Source organism: Euphorbia lathyris, chromosome 4 (genome assembly GCF_963576675.1).
Source record: "Euphorbia lathyris chromosome 4, ddEupLath1.1, whole genome shotgun sequence".
NCBI classification, from domain to species: Eukaryota; Viridiplantae; Streptophyta; class Magnoliopsida; order Malpighiales; family Euphorbiaceae; genus Euphorbia; species Euphorbia lathyris.
Window position 1 is genome coordinate 59,321,027 of NC_088913.1, and position 17,736 is coordinate 59,338,762.

General features: G+C 31.8%; 1 protein-coding gene and 1 long non-coding RNA gene across 3 annotated transcripts; both read left to right on the forward strand.

Moving 5' to 3' along the window:
* On the forward strand, positions 1 to 3,675 carry LOC136225611 (mitochondrial phosphate carrier protein 1, mitochondrial-like). The gene is made up of 6 exons (XM_066013690.1): positions 1 to 430; positions 1,547 to 1,896; positions 1,973 to 2,016; positions 2,756 to 2,970; positions 3,056 to 3,180; positions 3,370 to 3,675. The coding sequence occupies exons 1-6, from the start codon at positions 287 to 289 to the stop codon at positions 3,416 to 3,418; spliced, it is 927 nt and encodes a 308-aa protein (XP_065869762.1). The 5' UTR covers positions 1 to 286; the 3' UTR covers positions 3,419 to 3,675.
* A 2,089-nt stretch (positions 3,676 to 5,764) lies between these two features.
* On the forward strand, positions 5,765 to 11,248 carry LOC136227837 (uncharacterized). 2 transcript variants are annotated; one of them, XR_010688263.1, is made up of 4 exons: positions 5,765 to 5,797; positions 5,914 to 6,007; positions 6,696 to 6,828; positions 6,927 to 11,248. It is a non-coding gene; the product is annotated as an uncharacterized lncRNA (long non-coding RNA). The 2 variants fall into 2 exon arrangements; XR_010688262.1 differs by having other exon boundaries at positions 6,696 to 11,248.
* The last annotated feature ends 6,488 nt before the right edge of the window (positions 11,249 to 17,736 follow it).

The following is a 17,736-nucleotide window of genomic DNA, read 5'->3' on the forward strand; positions in this document are numbered from 1 at the left end:
GTTTGAATTCAAACGTAAGAGCTGTGACGAAAATAAAAGAAAAGAGAGAAAGAACCCATTTTTATGAGTGTGATGGTTTCCTATACTGTGCTGTGCATATGATTTTCAGCCATATGTTTGGAAAGTGAAAACGTGGAGGCATTGCCAGCGAGCAAACTCGCCTTTAGCTACTCTACTGAGATTCTATTAATCTTCTTTTCTCAGATTCTGTTCGAATTCGAGAAATTTGTTTCAAAAATTAATGTGGGTTTCGTTTCCTTGAATCAATTCGGCTCTGAATTGGAAAATGAGAGAAGGGCTTCGAAGGAGCCTGGTGGAAGATTTGTCCCCTTCAACCTATTATGGAATTTGCGCTCTCGGAGGAACTCTCAGTGCTGGGACTACGCATCTCTTCATTACTCCTCTTGATGTCCTCAAAGTCAATATGCAGGTTTTCTTTACAATCTGATGTTTTCTAGTTTTTTCTTTGAACATGATCAGTGTTTGGTTATTTACTGCAGCTTGAGTGATTGTGCCTGTTATGCTTAAAATTGTTAAATGAGACTGTTTTATTTCGTGCATTTTTTGTCTTGGAATTGTTTAATTTTGATAAGTTTATGTCATCATATCTTCAAAGATCTTCATGGATTATACGCTGCTGTTGATTGGTTCTTTATTATTTTAAACGTTAAATGAAAACGGACACTGGGAGACTATATTTCTAGGAAGATATAACTAGGAAACAGAACTGGAAAAACAAAATAAATGAAAACAGACACTGGAAAACATTATTTCTATTGAAAACATATAGCTAGCAAAGGAAAATAAATGAAAATGGGAACAGAGACCGGAAAGCGGAAACACTAGTGAAGAAGAGTGTCCGTGCAACATAGTTCTTATCCCCCATTTTTCAGGTGATCAATAGTAATTTGGCCTGCATTCAATAGTAGATTTCTTATCTCTTATAACCACTAATAATTGTTTTCTGGCAAGTGATTCTTAGTGCTTGTTTGGTTCAGTTGTTCATATCTAGTGTCAGCTAATGTTTTCCGTCGTTGTTAATGAGTAGAAGTTAGGTGATTTTCCTTACGAAATAGTTATCAACATTTGTTTTCAATCTTAACCAAACACTTATGTTCTACTGTTTGGAGTGAAAACGGAAAAAGGTTCTACCAAAAGGATAACTAAACTGACACTTAAAGTTTGGCTTCATATATTTAAACAAGTGAATTGACATATCAAACTTGGATTGGATTTATTCTTTAATGTAGACGGATAAAGAGAGAAAAACTGAGGTACAAGGATTTTACCAAGAAGTTGTTCCTCTAATTGCCCTGCATTTTTTTATATTGGCAGGACAACAAGCTTCTTTCTTTCTTTCTTCGGTCTCTCTGAATGCTTCACTTATGAGAGAAAACAACATTATAAACTACTTTGTTTGACAAATAAAATAGACTTTTCAAACTGTGATTCCCATAGTTTTCATCATTTGCTTCCATCCATATCTTTGTTCTCTGCTTCTTCAATGATGAAACTACTCATATATTGTTTCCCTTGTTCATTTTAGGTGAATCCAGCAAAGTATAACGGTATTTCGTCGGGATTCTGTACACTCTGGAAAGAACAAGGCCCTTCTTTTCTATGGAGAGGTTGGTCTGGAAAGTTGTTTGGGTATGGTGTTCAAGGTGGCTGCAAATTTGGCCTTTATGAATATTTCAAGAGGCTTTACTCAGATGTCTTGGTAGATCAGAATAAGACTCACATATACTTCCTCAGCAGTGCATCTGCACAAGTATTTGCAGACATAGCACTCTGTCCATTTGAAGCAGTTAAAGTCCGAGTCCAGACGCAGCCCCAATATGCAAAGGGATTGGCTGATGGGTTTCCAAAACTATATAAAGCTGAAGGAATTAGTGGGTATATTATCTGCAAACTTTATCGGTTTCTTCATATCCTTCTTGAATAATGTTTACTATTATACCATCTAATGCAGCTTTTATCGAGGAATTTTGCCACTTTGGGGCCGCAATCTTCCATGTAACATTGCTTTTTCTCTGCATACTTGGAATTTTCATTTTTATTTTGGTTTTGCTGTTTTTTTAACTTGAAAAATTAATGATCTTACAGAAGTGGCTAATGCTTTAAGAAAACATGTTTTTGTGCTCTCGTATGCTTAAATTAAACTCTACAATATCATGAAGTTAGAAGTTATTAAGATGCATGCATGTAAATTCTCTAATAATCATTTGATTTGTGGACTACCTTGGCATTTTGAAGCTAATTCGTGCCACAATTCTGACTAGTTATAAATTTAAAGCATGGAAGGTTGACTATGTGATTTGATCTAGGAAGTACCGATACTTCTAGGAGGTTAACGTACTAGGGTTATTGGACACATCGACACACCAGGGACACGCGGTTGGAAAATACTTAAAAACAACTTTCAACAGTTTTACATGGAATGAAACCGCTCTGAATATCTGAACTAGTCTGTTATCAAGTAGCCAACGCTCATATGATTTCGTCTATCTATTTTCATAGGATTTACCTATTTATACTTTTTGTTTGGCACCTCCATGAAGCAACCGAAAATGACAACTTTGAGGTCAAAGTTTATTGTGATGTTTTAACTTGGTGAGGACCTTCCTGCCTGAAATAAATGGCTTTTGGGTTTTGTAAAACACATGATGATAAACTTGCAATTGTATGGAAACAAAAGTATATGTCTTAGGCATTGTTATAATGATATTGATTAAGTTAGTTGTGATATTTGCAGTTTCTATGATAATGTTTTCAACATTTGAGCATTCAAGTGACACAATATATCGAAATGTTCTTCAGAGGAGCAAGCAAGATTGCTCTAGAGTTCAACAGCTTGGTGTGACATGTATGGCAGGCTATATGGCTGGAGCTGTTGGTACTGTAATTTCTAATCCTGCTGACAATATTGTTGCCTCTCTTTACAACAACAAGGCTCAAACCGTGCTTCAGGTGCGTTTCTACACTGCATTAGAAGTTTCATAGTTTGGAAAGTTAAAAGGGATTTGATTGGATTGTATTGTATGATGTTTTTCAGGCTATCAAACAAATTGGACTAGCTAATCTTTTGACGAGAAGTCTTCCTATTCGGATCACAATTGTCGGACCAGTCGTTACTTTGCAATGGTTCTTCTACGACACCATCAAACTACTAAGTGGCCTGTAAGTGTACTTTTAACATAGTGCAGAACATAATATTAATCCCTTGAACTTGACATGTTTGTGTCATGGAGTCATTCTATTTCAATTATGTTCTATTAAGCCCCTAAAAACTTTAGATGTCTGTGCTATTACAGCCTCAACTTTATTTATGTTCCATTGAATCCCTGAACTTTATATTTGTTATTTTAGGCCTACAAGTGGAGGAGTTGTACATGAGAGAAGTGTTATGGAGCTTTGAGATATTTAGTTGGAGTTGGAGTTGGAGCTTCACAGTCAGGAGTTGAGTTGCATTTCTGTGTGATAGCTTTCTCAAGCAGAATTCAAATTTCTGCAAAATATTAGTTATTCTGTAGGCTTATTTTTGTGATAGATAGTCTTGAAATTCCTAACATGACTGTACAGAGTTTACTATTTCCAGTTTCCATCTGTTTCGTCCGTGGAAATAATATTTTCCAATAAAATTATTTCTATGAATCAAATTTAAGATTGATATTAGATTGGTATCTTCTCTCTAATGGTATGGACTATAACTTTCTCTTTGTGAAATGGGAAGTTGAATTGCCTTGTTTCTTAAAGGTTTTTTTTTAGTTGAAAATTAATTTTCTTTGCTATTTCTTTTGTGATGGGAACATCCATTTCACCGCGATCCCAGACCTTCGTATCCGTTATCAAGAAATTCGCGACCCTAGCCTCCTCCATTCCCAACACACATTATGAGGTGACCCAAAAACTAGAATCATTTATCAACCAATGATCACTCCAAACATTTACAATGTCCCCTGAACCAATTCTCCATCTTAATCCTCTTCGAAGCATATCAACAGAACCTCATACACTCCAAACATAACTTGGATTACAACACAACTTAGAGGAAAAGAAAGTATCCCTCGGAAAATATTTTTCTTTGAAAGTCCGACTAACCAAAACGTGAGGTTGGTTAATAAACTTCTGTCTTTGTTTTCCAAGGAGCGAGAAGTTGAAATCATGAAGATCCTTAATACCGAGGCCACCTTTATCCTTCGTAGTGCACAATTGAGACCACTAAAATAAACAAGTGAATGTTTTCACTTCCATTTTCCTTTGAACCCCACGAAAATGAGTTCATCGCCTTCTGAAGGTTATAGTAAACCGACCGAGGAAGCAGAAAGACTAATGTAGAAAGTGGTAAAGCCTAAGCAATAGACTTTAGGTGAATATCCTTCCCCGCATTAGATAAAAAAAATGCATACTCCAAGTGCTGAACCGTTTTCTAAGTTTGTTCTTGAGGGAAATAAAAAATAACACATTTATACTTGCCTATAAAATGGTAAATTGCATACGTGGTGTACAACCTTTGCACAATTTCACAATTTGGTGTACAACTTTCATTTGTCACGCTAAAATGTACAATTTTATAGATGACTTCAAACTATGGTGTATAACATGTAAAAATGACTGGTCAACCTAAACTCAACATGCTACCTCAATATTTTTCATCCTACCCCTTTATAAAAATGAAACTCACTTCTTATGGAATTACTAAAATACCGTTATCCCTCGTGCGATTACTAAAATACCCCGTGTCCTTTCTTAATTTTGTGTAACTCAGTGTCAATCTTTCACTTCCTCTCTCTAAGTTCTCTTTCTAAGACTCTTCGCTCTCTCAAATGTTTTCAATTCTGAGAGACTCCTTGCTCGATTAATGTTTTCAAATATTAACATTCCCTAAGTTTTAAAATTAACCCCAAACTTGAGTGATCATTGATGTAATTTCCTTCCATTTCGGCTTAGAAATTCCTTAATAATATGCAATTATTTGATCTTCATCTGTGCTTTGTTGACTTGCAGTGGAAGTGAATGAACAGCAACACCAATTCTTGAGGTCTGCTTGTTGTTGTTTCAATCCCGAACTAAATACAAATTAAAGTTGAATTTACTATTCAGTTCTCGAATTAAATCATATACTTTAGCTTGGCAGAATACACAGTGTTGATTTAAGACCTTAATTTCTCTCGTTAGAGTTCGTTTTATGGAATTATTTACACCAATTGATCCTTAAAATTATTCGAGCTTCAACACTACATTGTGTCTTGACATTTTAAATTTAACTGTATTTTTTTTAATATACAGATGGACTTGGACGGACAGGTTTGAGATTCATATCTTAGACCCGAGCCCAATCCGAGCTTGAGCCCGACTAAATTTCTTACGGACTGGACTGGGCTTGTCCAGCTTTATTAAAAGCCCGATAGATCCGACCGGGCTCGAGCACGGCCCATGCCGAGGTCGAATTTTGTGTAACTCAAACTCAATGCTACCTTTCACTTCCTCTATCTTCTCTTTCTAAAACTCCTCTCTCTCTCTCAAATGTTTTCAATCTCTTCCTCGACTGATTCTTCTTTCTCCTTTCTCTTTGATTATTTCGAGACAATTTTTCCCTATATTTTCATTTTACTTCAATAAATAAATACTCAGGTAAACGATGAAATTGAGGCGAATATTGAAATAACCACATCTATTGATTCGGAGATCATGAAATGCACTGAGTTTGAGACTGTCTTGTCCATTAAAGAATTCGAGCTCACCAAAATGCTTTACATTTCTCAATTTGAGATCAACGGACTGATCTCGGTTACCAGTAATTCTTTCTCTTCGAGATCTTTGTTATTTTTCGTTGTTTTTCTTGCGTATTTAATTCATTTTTGAGAGTTTTATGCAATCTGAATTAATGTTTGTGCTTGAATAATGGCATAGATGATTTGAAGAAATCTGTCAACATAGTGGAGGAAGATCTGTCTAGTTCAAGGAAAAAGCGGGAGGAAATGCTTCAGAGAATAAACAGTAAAAGGTAATCCAGCTTTCCCTGATATGTTATCGGTAATGATGAAAATGGAATAATATTTTATGTTTTAAACAAAAGGGAAATGCGATTGAACAAATGAGTTACATCCTTGGTGGAAGTAACTTCTTAGATAAAGTTGTAAATTAAGTCATTCATTTTATGATGAAAATTATTAGTAATCTCAGCAACATTCATATTAGTTGGAAGAGATGAGTATCAGAAAATTACAAAATGAAGTTCAATGGTCCTCGTCTTAAAATTAACCCCAAACTTGAGTGACCATTGGTGTAATTTAAGCCGTATAAATAACACAATGGATATTGTCACTATATCATGCAATGCAATGGTACTATAAGTGTGTTGAATTGTGTCGGAAGAGAATAGAGAAAGAAAGCTCTAAGAAAACGATGGTTCAAAAAATAAAAAACGGTGATTCCATAAAAAAAAAATTTGGTTCTAAACAACTCTAATTTTTGAACTTTTCTATTTTGCACTATTCATAGTATGACCTATAATCTCATCTCATCTCTTGGAGATGCTCCATTACATCTATGTGCGTATGCCTCTCTTAAATCTATCAATAGTATGACCTATAATCTTGTTAGTATCTATTTAGCGATCCTGCATTTCTGATCAAGTCTGTCTGAAGTGCTGATGTGTTGCCCTCCCTCATAGTCTTGTACTTGTTCCAAAGCTCCAGGTAGTTCATTTTCAAGCAGTAATTGAACTTTTGGTAAAGGAGGATCAGTTCCCATATGTGGGTAAATTTTAGGAACACAATCTGATTTGACGAATACCTGAAACAGAGAAGAGAGGCATAATGTAATGTAAGTCAACCATGATAATGATAATTTTGTAAGAATATCTAAGTATGAGATTATAGGTCATACCTGAGAGAGCTGAGCAGTTGAATTGCTAATTTCAGGATAAAGGTTCATCAGACTTGCAGCATTGAAGTGCTACTGTGAATCCATATCCAGTTCAGACTTTTGGTTCTCTTCCTCTAGAGCTGTTAGATCCCCTTCCAGCCTCAAAACCTTAGTGGGTTTGCAGTAATCTAGTTGAGACAGAGCTGTCTGAAATTCAGAAATCTTCTCTACAAATAGCATTTTCTCAGTCTTCAACTGTACATAATCCCCTGATACCATCTGAATTGAAACTTCAAGTCTTTTATTTTCAAATTGGATCTTATTAAGGGATCTATTAAGACCCAAAATTTCATTTTCAAGATGGACATTTCTTTTTGACAAGACATCCAACGTTTGGAGATTTCTTTTTGATTCAAGTATAAGCTCTAGATTTTTGCAATCCTTTTCAAGCTCATCCATTCTCCTTTTCAGACTTTCTGCTTCTTTAATCAATTTGTTTTTGTGTAAAATCTCCACATTATTCACCTTAAGAATTTCAGATAATGTTGCTTCCAAATTCATGATTTCTTCCTCTTTTACTGCTAATTTCATCCTCCATTGTTCTTCAGAATCAGAATCAGAATCCAATAAAATAATCTTTTGTGATTCTTGCAACTCCAACATCTGCTGCTCTGCACCTTCCACATCTCCATTGCTTTCATGTTCTAGTTCTTCAAGTATGCAGAGAAGCTCAATGTTTGATTCGTGGGTTTTCTTAAGCTGTAAAGACAAGTCAGCCTTTGACTCCCTCTCAAACTTTATTTCATTTTTCAGTTCTTTCTCAAGATCCTCCATTTCTCTAGCACGCTTCTCTCTACACTTATTTGATTCCCCTAACAAGATCCTTAGTCGTTCAATCTCCTGTTTCAACCCTTCACATTCAGCTCGTGATTCCATTTCAAGCCTGGCCTGGTGCTCCACATCACCCATCAGCTTTCGAGCTTTTTCTTCCCACATCCTAGCTTCTTCTCTAACTTCATCAATTTTGACTAGTGCACCTTCCAGAAGGTCCTTAGATGAACCAGGAGCAGTCTGCAAAAATGATGAAGCAGGGGAGCCTAAAACCTGATCAAAGGACGAGCTGCCAATTTGAATTGGGGAAAACTGTAAATCAAGGCTATGATCAGCTGAACTGTGTACTGACAAACTTAAATCCTGTACCAAAAACAATAAATCAAAAAGTATTTAGATATGGGAGCTAAACCACAATCAATAATTAATATATAGGTGTAAGATTATTAGTTTTTTTTTTTTTTTTAATCTACAACATACCTCCTCCTTGCGAGAATGCCTCCTCTTGGACTTAAAGAGTCCACAAAACAGACCCATTTTCATGTGTACTGAATATAATCGACAAATTAGATTGCCAAGATTCGAATTCTCAATCATTCGATCGATCTAAACCTATTACTGATTAGCTCTACCTCTATTTATACAAAAAGGTAAAATGTTAAATAAGGAAAACTAATAAATTTACATCTTTGATTATTTATCAAAGTTGATTATGGAATGTTGAATATTACTATATTTGCGACTCATAATCTACCTAAAAAATATATTTCCATATTCTTAATCCTAAAATCATAAGGAAAATGGTGTAGAACTTTACAAAAAAGTGTTTAAGATTATATTTACAACTCATAATCTACCTAAAAATATATTTCCATATTCTTAATCCTAAAATCATAAGGAAAATGATGTAGAACTTTCCAATAGGAAAATAATAATCAAATAATGTTCTTATTCATTTGTAAAATATTTACATAAAGTGTTTAAGAAGTAGTTTTTGGAAAATCATTCCAAAAGACATAGTATTCAAGATAATTATACAAGGAATATTTTAGAACCTTGTACATTTGTTACTTCGTTCCAGAAATGCAATGGTAGACGTGATAATTGCCGATTAAATACATTTATTCTCGTAAAAACCATAGAAGATTATGACGATTACCTAATTACCGTCGGAGTATATTCCAATAGAAAGCTTCTCGAATTTGATATTCTTAGAATCCTCAAGGATTGAAATATGACTTCATCAATAAAATTCCATTTTAATTGAAATGAAAAGCTAATGAAAACTCAGAATATTACCATAATTACCTACATATTCTCAAATTGAATTCCGAAATGAAAAATATTGATTGGAGTAGTTTTCTTGGAATTATTGAAAATGAAAATAAGACTTTTATCAATAATGTTCCATTTTTAATGAAATAAAGTGCAAAGTATTTGCAATAATCATCTCCCTATTCTGAGTAATATTCTGGAACCTTGTACATTTGTTACTTAATTTCGGGAATGCTATAGTAGCCGAAATAATTACCGATGAAAATACCGCTTAGTCTAGTGAAAACTTAGAAAATTATGATAATTACCTAAGTATTCTCGAAATATATTCCAATGGAAAGAATATCAAATTTTATATTCTTGGAATCCCCGAGAATGGAAGTAGGACTTTGTTTGATACAATCCTATTTTTTTTTTATGAAAGGGATAAAGACCAAATTTAACCCTAACGTTTTAACGGAAGTGCGTATTTAGCCTTAACGTACGAAATGGTGCAAATTTAACCCCAACGTTTCCAAGTAAGATCAATTTTAGACATTCGTTATCGAAAATTAGAAAATGTTAGCTTGGCTGTTATTTAAATGTCACTTCAGACCTTTCACAAGTCAGCCTTTGACTACCTCTCAAACTTTATTTCATTTTTCAGTTCTTTCTCAAGATCCTCCATTTCTCTAGCGCGCTTCTCTCTACACTTATTTGATTCCCCTAACAAGATCCTTAGTTGTTCAATCTCCTATTTCAACCCTTCACATTCAATTCGTCTGAGACCTCCATTTCAAGCCTTGCCTGCTGCTCCACATCACCCATCAGCTTTCGAGCGACATCCTAGCTTCTTCTCTAACTTCATCAATTTTGACTAGTGCACCTTCCAAAAGGTCCTTAGATGAACCAGGAGCATTATGCAAGGATGATGATGAAGCAGGGGAGCTAAAACCTGATCAAAGGACGAGCTGTTTGATCCAGAACAAGGAGAAGAACAATTATATTCAGAACCATTTGAATCTTCTCTGCCATTTTCAATTGGGGAAAACTTTAAATCAAGGCTATGATCAGCTGAACTGTGTATTGACAAACTTAAATCCTGTACCAAAAACAATAAATCAAACTGTAACATCCGTAAATTTTTTTTAGTATTATTTTACAATTTTTTATCAATCGAGAAATAGAATTTTTAATATTAAATTAACAACAATCAACCTTTTAATATTTAATTTTTATTATATTATTATTATTATTATTGTTATTATTATTGTTAGGTGAATTAGGTTTGAGAGAGAAGGGAGGAAAAGAAACGATTTTTCTTTATCAGGACCTGCGCTTCTTCTTTTCTTTTTCTCATTTTCTCTGATTCTAATTTCCATCGTAACTTCAAATTCCGACCACCTTCTAAATCGAAAATTACACCATTAAATTCCTTATTTTGTGAGGAACATTTCAAGACCACTATTGATATTTTTCTGAGCAAAAAATATAGTAATCGGAGCGGGTACTTTTCGCCGGTAAAGTGTTAGATCCTGATATTTTAGGCTGTTTTAGTTGTGAAAGGGGTATACTTTTGGACTCCCGTGATCGTTAGCTATCCCGTGATAGTCTCGGTTCGGGATTCCGATATCTCCGGCGAACTTCCGGCGGCCGACCACCGGCTTCGGTGAAACTCCGTGGAGCCAGTAACGGTTCAATTAGAACACGAACAAATTAATTAGCATTTTGGGACGAGAGGTAAACTTAATTGCTTATGTTTATATGTATATATATATATATATATATTTATGTGGGCGCCTATTGAGATGTTGAATGAATATTGAGTATTTAATTATCATTTAATTTGGTACTTGATTTATATATATATATATAGAGGATGACTCTTGTGAGAACCCTTTCTTAGGTGAGGACACTTGCTTAGGTGAGAACCACCTAAAACTACGTAGTTTTGAGTCTAAAAATTAAAAAAAAAATGCTGCTGCCATGGGGTTTGAACTTTGGACCCTTTGTTTAGGCTCCTTATTACTTACCACTGAGCTAATTACTTTTCTTCTGTATTATGTCGCGCGCTGATTAATATACCACTGCACTTGTAGCTTCTATTGTTTAATATTTGACGCATGCACTTATTAATATCGATTAAATGTGCATTATAATGAATTATTAATAGAAAAAAAAAGAAACGTGCATAATAATTAATTATTAATAGAAAAAAATCCAAGAACATGCTCTAATTTCTTATTTATTTAATTCCTCCATATTTTTGTAATTTATGTTTTAAAATGTTAAGGACGATGTTCTAAATATTGTTTAATATTTGACGCATGCACTTATTATTATCGATTAAATATGCATAATAATGAATTATTAATAGAAAAAAAAAAGAAATATACATAATAATGAATTATTAATAGAAAAAAAATATAAGAACATGTTGTAATTTTTTATTTAATTCCTCTATATTTTTGTAATTTATGTTATATAAGAAAATATACGTTATGTTTTTTCGAACATGAGTTATAAATTATATTATAGAACAAACACGAACTATAAAGTTTAGAACGTACGATATATTTTTTAGAACATATGTCATGTTTTTTTAGAACATGTGTTATGTTTTTTCGAACATGAGTTATAAATTATATTATAGAACAAATGAAAAAACGATCCAGATATTTACTGATTTTTTTTAAAACATTATACTTAAGTTTTGGAACATAAACTATAAACTTTAGAACATGCGTTACGTTTTTTCGAACATGAGTTATAAATTATATTATAGAACAAATGCAAAAATGATCGAGATATTTACTGATTTTTTTAAACATTATACTTAATTTGGAGAACATAAATTATAAAGTTTAGAATTATGTAACATTATTTAGAACATCGTCCTTAACATTTAAAAACATAAATTACAAAAAATATAGAGGAATTAAATAAATAAAAAATTGGAGCATGTTTTTGGATTTTTTTGTTCTATTAATAATTCGTTATTATGCACATTTCTTTTTTTTTCTATTAATAATTTATTATTATGCACATTTAATCGATATTCAATAAGTGCATATGTCTAATATTAAACAATAGAAGCTACATGGATAATGGTATATTAATCAGCGCGCTCCATAATGGATAAGGAAAACAATTGTTGTTTAAAAACACAGTAAATATATGGACCATTTTTGCATTTGTTCTATAATATAATTTATAACTCATATTCTAAATAACATAACGTATGTTCTAAAGTTTATAGTTTGTGCTCCAAAAATTAAGTATAATGTTCTAAAAAAATCAGTAGATATCTGGATTGTTTTTTCATTTGTTTCAAAAATATAATTTATAACTCATGTTCGAAAAAACATAACACATGTTCTAAAAAACATAACGTATGTTCTAAAGTTTGTAGTTTGTGTTCCAAAAATTAAGTATAATGTTCTAAAAAATCAGTAGATATTTGGATCGTTTTTTCATTTTTTCCAAAAATATAATTTATAACTCATGTTCGAAAAAACATAACACATGTTCTAAAAAACATAACGTATGTTTTAAAAAATATGTCGTACGTTCTAAACTTCATAGTTCGCGTTTTAAAAGTTAAAATATATGTTGTTTCAAAAAAAAAGTTAAATTATATGTTATAACGTATGTTTAAAAAAATATTTTTCTTATATAATATAAATTACAAAATATAAAGGAATTAAATAAATAAGAAATTGGAGCATGTTCTTGAATTTTTTCTACTAATAATTCATTATTATGCACATTTTTTTTTCTATTAATAATTCATTATTATGCACATTTCTTTTTTTTTCTATTAATAATTCATTATTATGCATATTTAATCAATATTAATAAGTGCATGCGTCAAATATTAAACAATGAAAGCTACAGTGCGATGATATATTAATCAGCGCGGCATATATTACACAAGAAAAGTAATTGACTCAGCGGTAAGTAATTTGGAGTGTAAATAAATGGTCCAAGGTTTGAACCCCCATGGTAGCAGCGCTTTTTGTTTAATTTTTAGACTCAAAACTACGTAGTTTTAGTGGTTCTCACCTAAGAAAGTGTCCTCACCTAAGAGGAGGTTCTCACTTGATCCCTCCCATATATATATATATATAGGAAACTCTTGTGAGAACCCTTTCCTAGATGAGAACTCACCTTAGGTGAGAACTATCCAAAACTACGTCGTTTTGGGTAGAAAATTTAAAAAAAAACGCTGCTCCCAAAACTACGTCGTTTTAGGTAGAAAATTAAAAAAAAAACGCTGAAAAACGTTGCTACTTGGAGGAGTCGAACCCTGGCCTCCTCCCTTACACTCAACACTCCTTACCATTGAGCCATTTGCTTTTCTTATGTATTATGTTGTGCACTGCTTAATAAACCAATGTCCTTTTAGCTTCTATTATTTAATATTTGATGCATTCACTTATTAATATTGATTAAATGTGCATAATAATAAATTATTAATAGAAAAAAAAAAGAAATTTGTCTCCTCCCTTTTTTCTCTTCTATTTCTTTTTTTCTATTTGTCTTCAAGCCTTCCTCTTTTTTGTGGATCTACTTTGAGGAGGAAGAAGAAAATTCCTTCTTCCTCCTCTCAACGGGTTAGGTTTACTGTTTTTAATTGTATTTTCTTTAATTAGTGTTTATATATTTTATTGGATTTCTTCCATCCGTTTGAATTGTATCTTCTCTCAATTATTCTGCTATTTATACCTTTTTCGGATTTAGCAAGAGCGGAAACGATTTATTTTATACGTGGATCAATATATCTACGTGGTTGCAATAAAAGAAATGACTCAGATCCGAATGTTCGGAAGGGCCTAAATGATGAAGATTCGATTGCAGTTGCTTTTCTACGGAATTTGATTTCCATGAAGTATATGTATTTTTTTTCTCTATGTTTTATGTCTTTTATGGCCTTTTATGCTCTTTGTAGTCGTTTTGGTCTCATTGTGGATTTTGTAAGGTTTTTTACCTTTTTCATTTCTTGTTGTAATTGTTCTTTTCGTATCTAATGAAGTTATAAGCATTTTCATCAAAAAAAAAAAAAAATGTCCATAATAATGAATTATTAATAGAAAAAAAATCCAAAAACATGCTCCAATTTCTTATTTATTTAATTCCTTTATATTTTTGTAATTTATGTTATATAAGAAAATATATTTTTTAAAACATACGTTAGAACATATATTTTAAACTTTTAAAACACGAACTATGAAGTTTAGAACATACAACATATTTTTTAGAACATACGTTATGTTTTTTAGAACATGTGTTATGTTTTTTCGAACATGAGTTATAAATTATATTATAGAACAAATAAAAAAACGATCCAGATATCTACTGATTTTTTAGAACATTATACTTAATTTTTACAACACAAACTATATATTTTTTAAAACATACGTTATAACATATATTTTAACTTTTAAAACACGAACTATGAAGTTAGAACATATGACATATTTTTTAGAACATACGTTATGTTTTTTTAGAACACGTGTTATGTTTTTTCGAACATGAGTTATAAATTATATTATAGAACAAGTGAAAAAACGATCCAGATATCTACTGCTTTTTTTAGAAAATTATACTTAATTTTTGGAACATAAACTATAAACTTTAGAACATATGTTATGTTTTTTAGAACATACGTTATGTTATTTAGAATGTGAGTTTTTTTTTTGAACAAAAAAATATAATTACTATTTTTTTAAGATATTATTTTAATTTTTAGAACACAAATTATAAAGTTTAGAACATATGTAACAATATTTAGAACATCGTCTTTAACAATTTAAAATATAAATTACAAAAATATAGAGGAATTAAATAAACAAGAAATTAGAGCATGTTCTTGGTTTTTTTCTTTTAATAATTAATTATTATGCACATTTGTTTTTTTCTATTAATAATTATTATGCGAATTTAATCAATATTAATAAGTGCATGCATCAAATATTAAACAATAGAAGCTACAAGGGCATTGGTATATTAATTAGCGCGCGGCAAAATACACAAGGAAAGTAAATGGCTCAGTGGTAAGTAGTGTGGAGTGGAAATCAAGAGGCTAGGGTTCGGACCCCCTAAGCAGCATCGATTTTTTTTATTAAATTTTACACCCAAAACTACGTAGTTTTGGGTGGTTCTCACCTAGAGGAGGGTTCTCACTTGATCCCTCCCCTATATATATATATATATATATATATATATATGGTGATTTGAGATTGGAGATTCAAATGTTGTCTAATTAGCTCAGAAATTATACCCTTATATAATGGAATGTATATGAGTTCAGAAGATTAAGAATTATGAAATTGTATTGGTTTATGTTTGAGTTAGAACAAAACATAAATAGCTAGCTTGGGTGAGTATATTCAATGGTCTGGAGGTTTGTTGATACTGTGATCACAGGCACCTGGGTAGGGTGTTATTGAGCTTGTACTGTGTCCTGAAACTGGGAGCGATAGCAGTACCGTATTATTGAGATAATTATTATGAGGTTGAAAGGGTACGTATAACGTACGCCTACGTTGGAATATTGTTAACCATGAGATCATTGAGTATATTTCACTTAGGTCTAGCTGAGCCCTTAAAAATAAAGATAATAAATGATAATTTTGCTGTTTGAAGTAAATTGAGTCATATACGAGATGATATGTTTATATTCTATTCTTGAGGGATTGATTGTTTAATTGTTTGATTAATTAAATGTAAGATGCATGAAATTAAGTATATATATATATATATATATATATATATATATAGGTAATTATGTTTATTGAGTAAGCAGCTCACCCCTTGCCATGTTAAAATTTTCAGGCTGGGTTCAGAGGTTCTCCTATTCGCTAGATTTTCAGGCTTACCCTGCATTCAGGCTGACCAGTACAAACGTCTCATTCTCATTAGAAATTTTATGGATATTTATTAGGATTTAATGTATTGTTAAATCAGATTACTTTGTTTAAATTAAGTGAGTTTTTATTGATCGATTACATTGTTTTATCGGTTATTGAACCTTTTGGATATTGATTTTTGATAGGTAATAATGCACAAAGAAATTTTACTTGATTGTGTTGCTCTTCATATGCAGCAATTATGTGTTTTTAATGTGACCCGGGACAGGGGTTATAAAAGGGGTCAAAAAGTATTTAAATGGGAGCTAAACCACAATCAATAATCAATATATAGGTGTAAGATTACTAGTTTTTTTTTTTAAATCTACAACATACATCCTCCTCGCGAGAATGCCTCCTCTTAGACTTAAAGAGTCCACAAAACAGGCCCATTTTCATGTCTATTGAATTCCATTTTAATTGGAGTTTTCTTGGAATTATTGAGAATGAAAATAAGACTTTTATCAATAATGTTCCATTTTTTAATGAAATAAAGTGCAAAGTATTTGCGATAATCACCTCCATATTCCGAGTAATATTCTGTAACCTTGTACTTTTGTTACTTCATTCCGAGAATGCTATAGTAGACGAGATAATTACCGCTCATTCTAGTGAAAACTTAGAAAATTATGATAATTACCTAAGTATTCTCGAAATATATTCCAATAGAAAGAATATCATCAGGCTCGTCCCTGAGCCTGGGCAGGAGGGGCGTCTGCCCAGGGCCTAGGGATAAGAGAGGGCCCAATTATTGTAATGTATAGTACTAGAAGCTTTAAACTATATTTGATTAAATTAAAAAAAAAATTATACCTAAAAACAGGGACATCATTTACCAAATTTTCTATTTTACCTCAAATTCTTTTCAAATTTCCTAATAAAGATATTGAACATCAGTTCCCTAATTTATCTGAGAGTCTTTCCATAATTATCTCTCTCACCCATTAATCCTAATAAAATTTCTAATTTATCTCTCCCTTCTTTAATTACACTCCAATCCTAAAGAATATTGAATGGTAATATTATCCTTAATCTTCAATTCATCAGCTATATAATCAATTTTACTTTCTAATCACCTCATTTTGAAATTTTCAATTGCTAATAGTCTTTTTTTCTTTGAAAAACTCTATCAGATTCTGATTTACTTGGTCTTAAGAGGCAATTTAGGAGAAATGCATCAAAATCTTCCAATTTTAAGAACTTTGCCCCTAAAACCCGTTAAGTGAGATGATTTTCAGATTTGGTTTTTCATTTTTCTGTTATCATGCTTTGTGTCCTGAAGAGCATAAAATCTATTAAGACTATTTCATAATTTATTAAATTTGAAAATTTTGCATCTAGAAATGCTCATAGACATCATTTTATATAAGAAATTGGGTACTTAAAGCAATATAAAATGTTTTTTCATATGAAATATTTTTATTAGATAGTTTGTTAAATGTAACAAAAAAAAATATCATTTTTAAGTAATATTCTTTTATACAATTGACTTTTCTACTTTATTTTTTACTTGTACTTATTTATTAGGACCCCACTTGATAACTCGCCCCTGGACCTCTAAAATCTCAGGATCGGCCTTGAATATCATATTTGATATTTTTGGAATCCCCGAGAATGGAAGTATGACTTTTTTCGATAATTTTTTTTTTATGAAATGGATGAAGACCAAATTTAACCCTAACGTTTTAATGGAAGTGCATATTTAGCCTTAACGTACGAAATGGTGTAAAACTCAGAATCCTAGGTATTCTCTAATTGAATCCTAGGTATTCTCTAATGGAATCCTCAATTATGGAAATTTGACTTTCATCAATAAAATTCCATTTTAATTGAAATGAAAAGCTAATGAAAACTCAGAATCCTAGGTATT

Bases quoted from the DNA above. Each gene is read 5' to 3' on its own strand.
- LOC136225611 (XM_066013690.1), top strand. From the start codon at position 287: ATGAGAGAAGGGCTTCGAAGGAGCCTGGTGGAAGATTTGTCCCCTTCA. The intron at 2,017-2,755 runs GTAACATTGCTT...TGATATTTGCAG, and splicing joins TTGGGGCCGCAATCTTCCAT to TTTCTATGATAATGTTTTCA. The intron at 3,181-3,369 runs GTAAGTGTACTT...TTGTTATTTTAG, and splicing joins ATCAAACTACTAAGTGGCCT to GCCTACAAGTGGAGGAGTTG.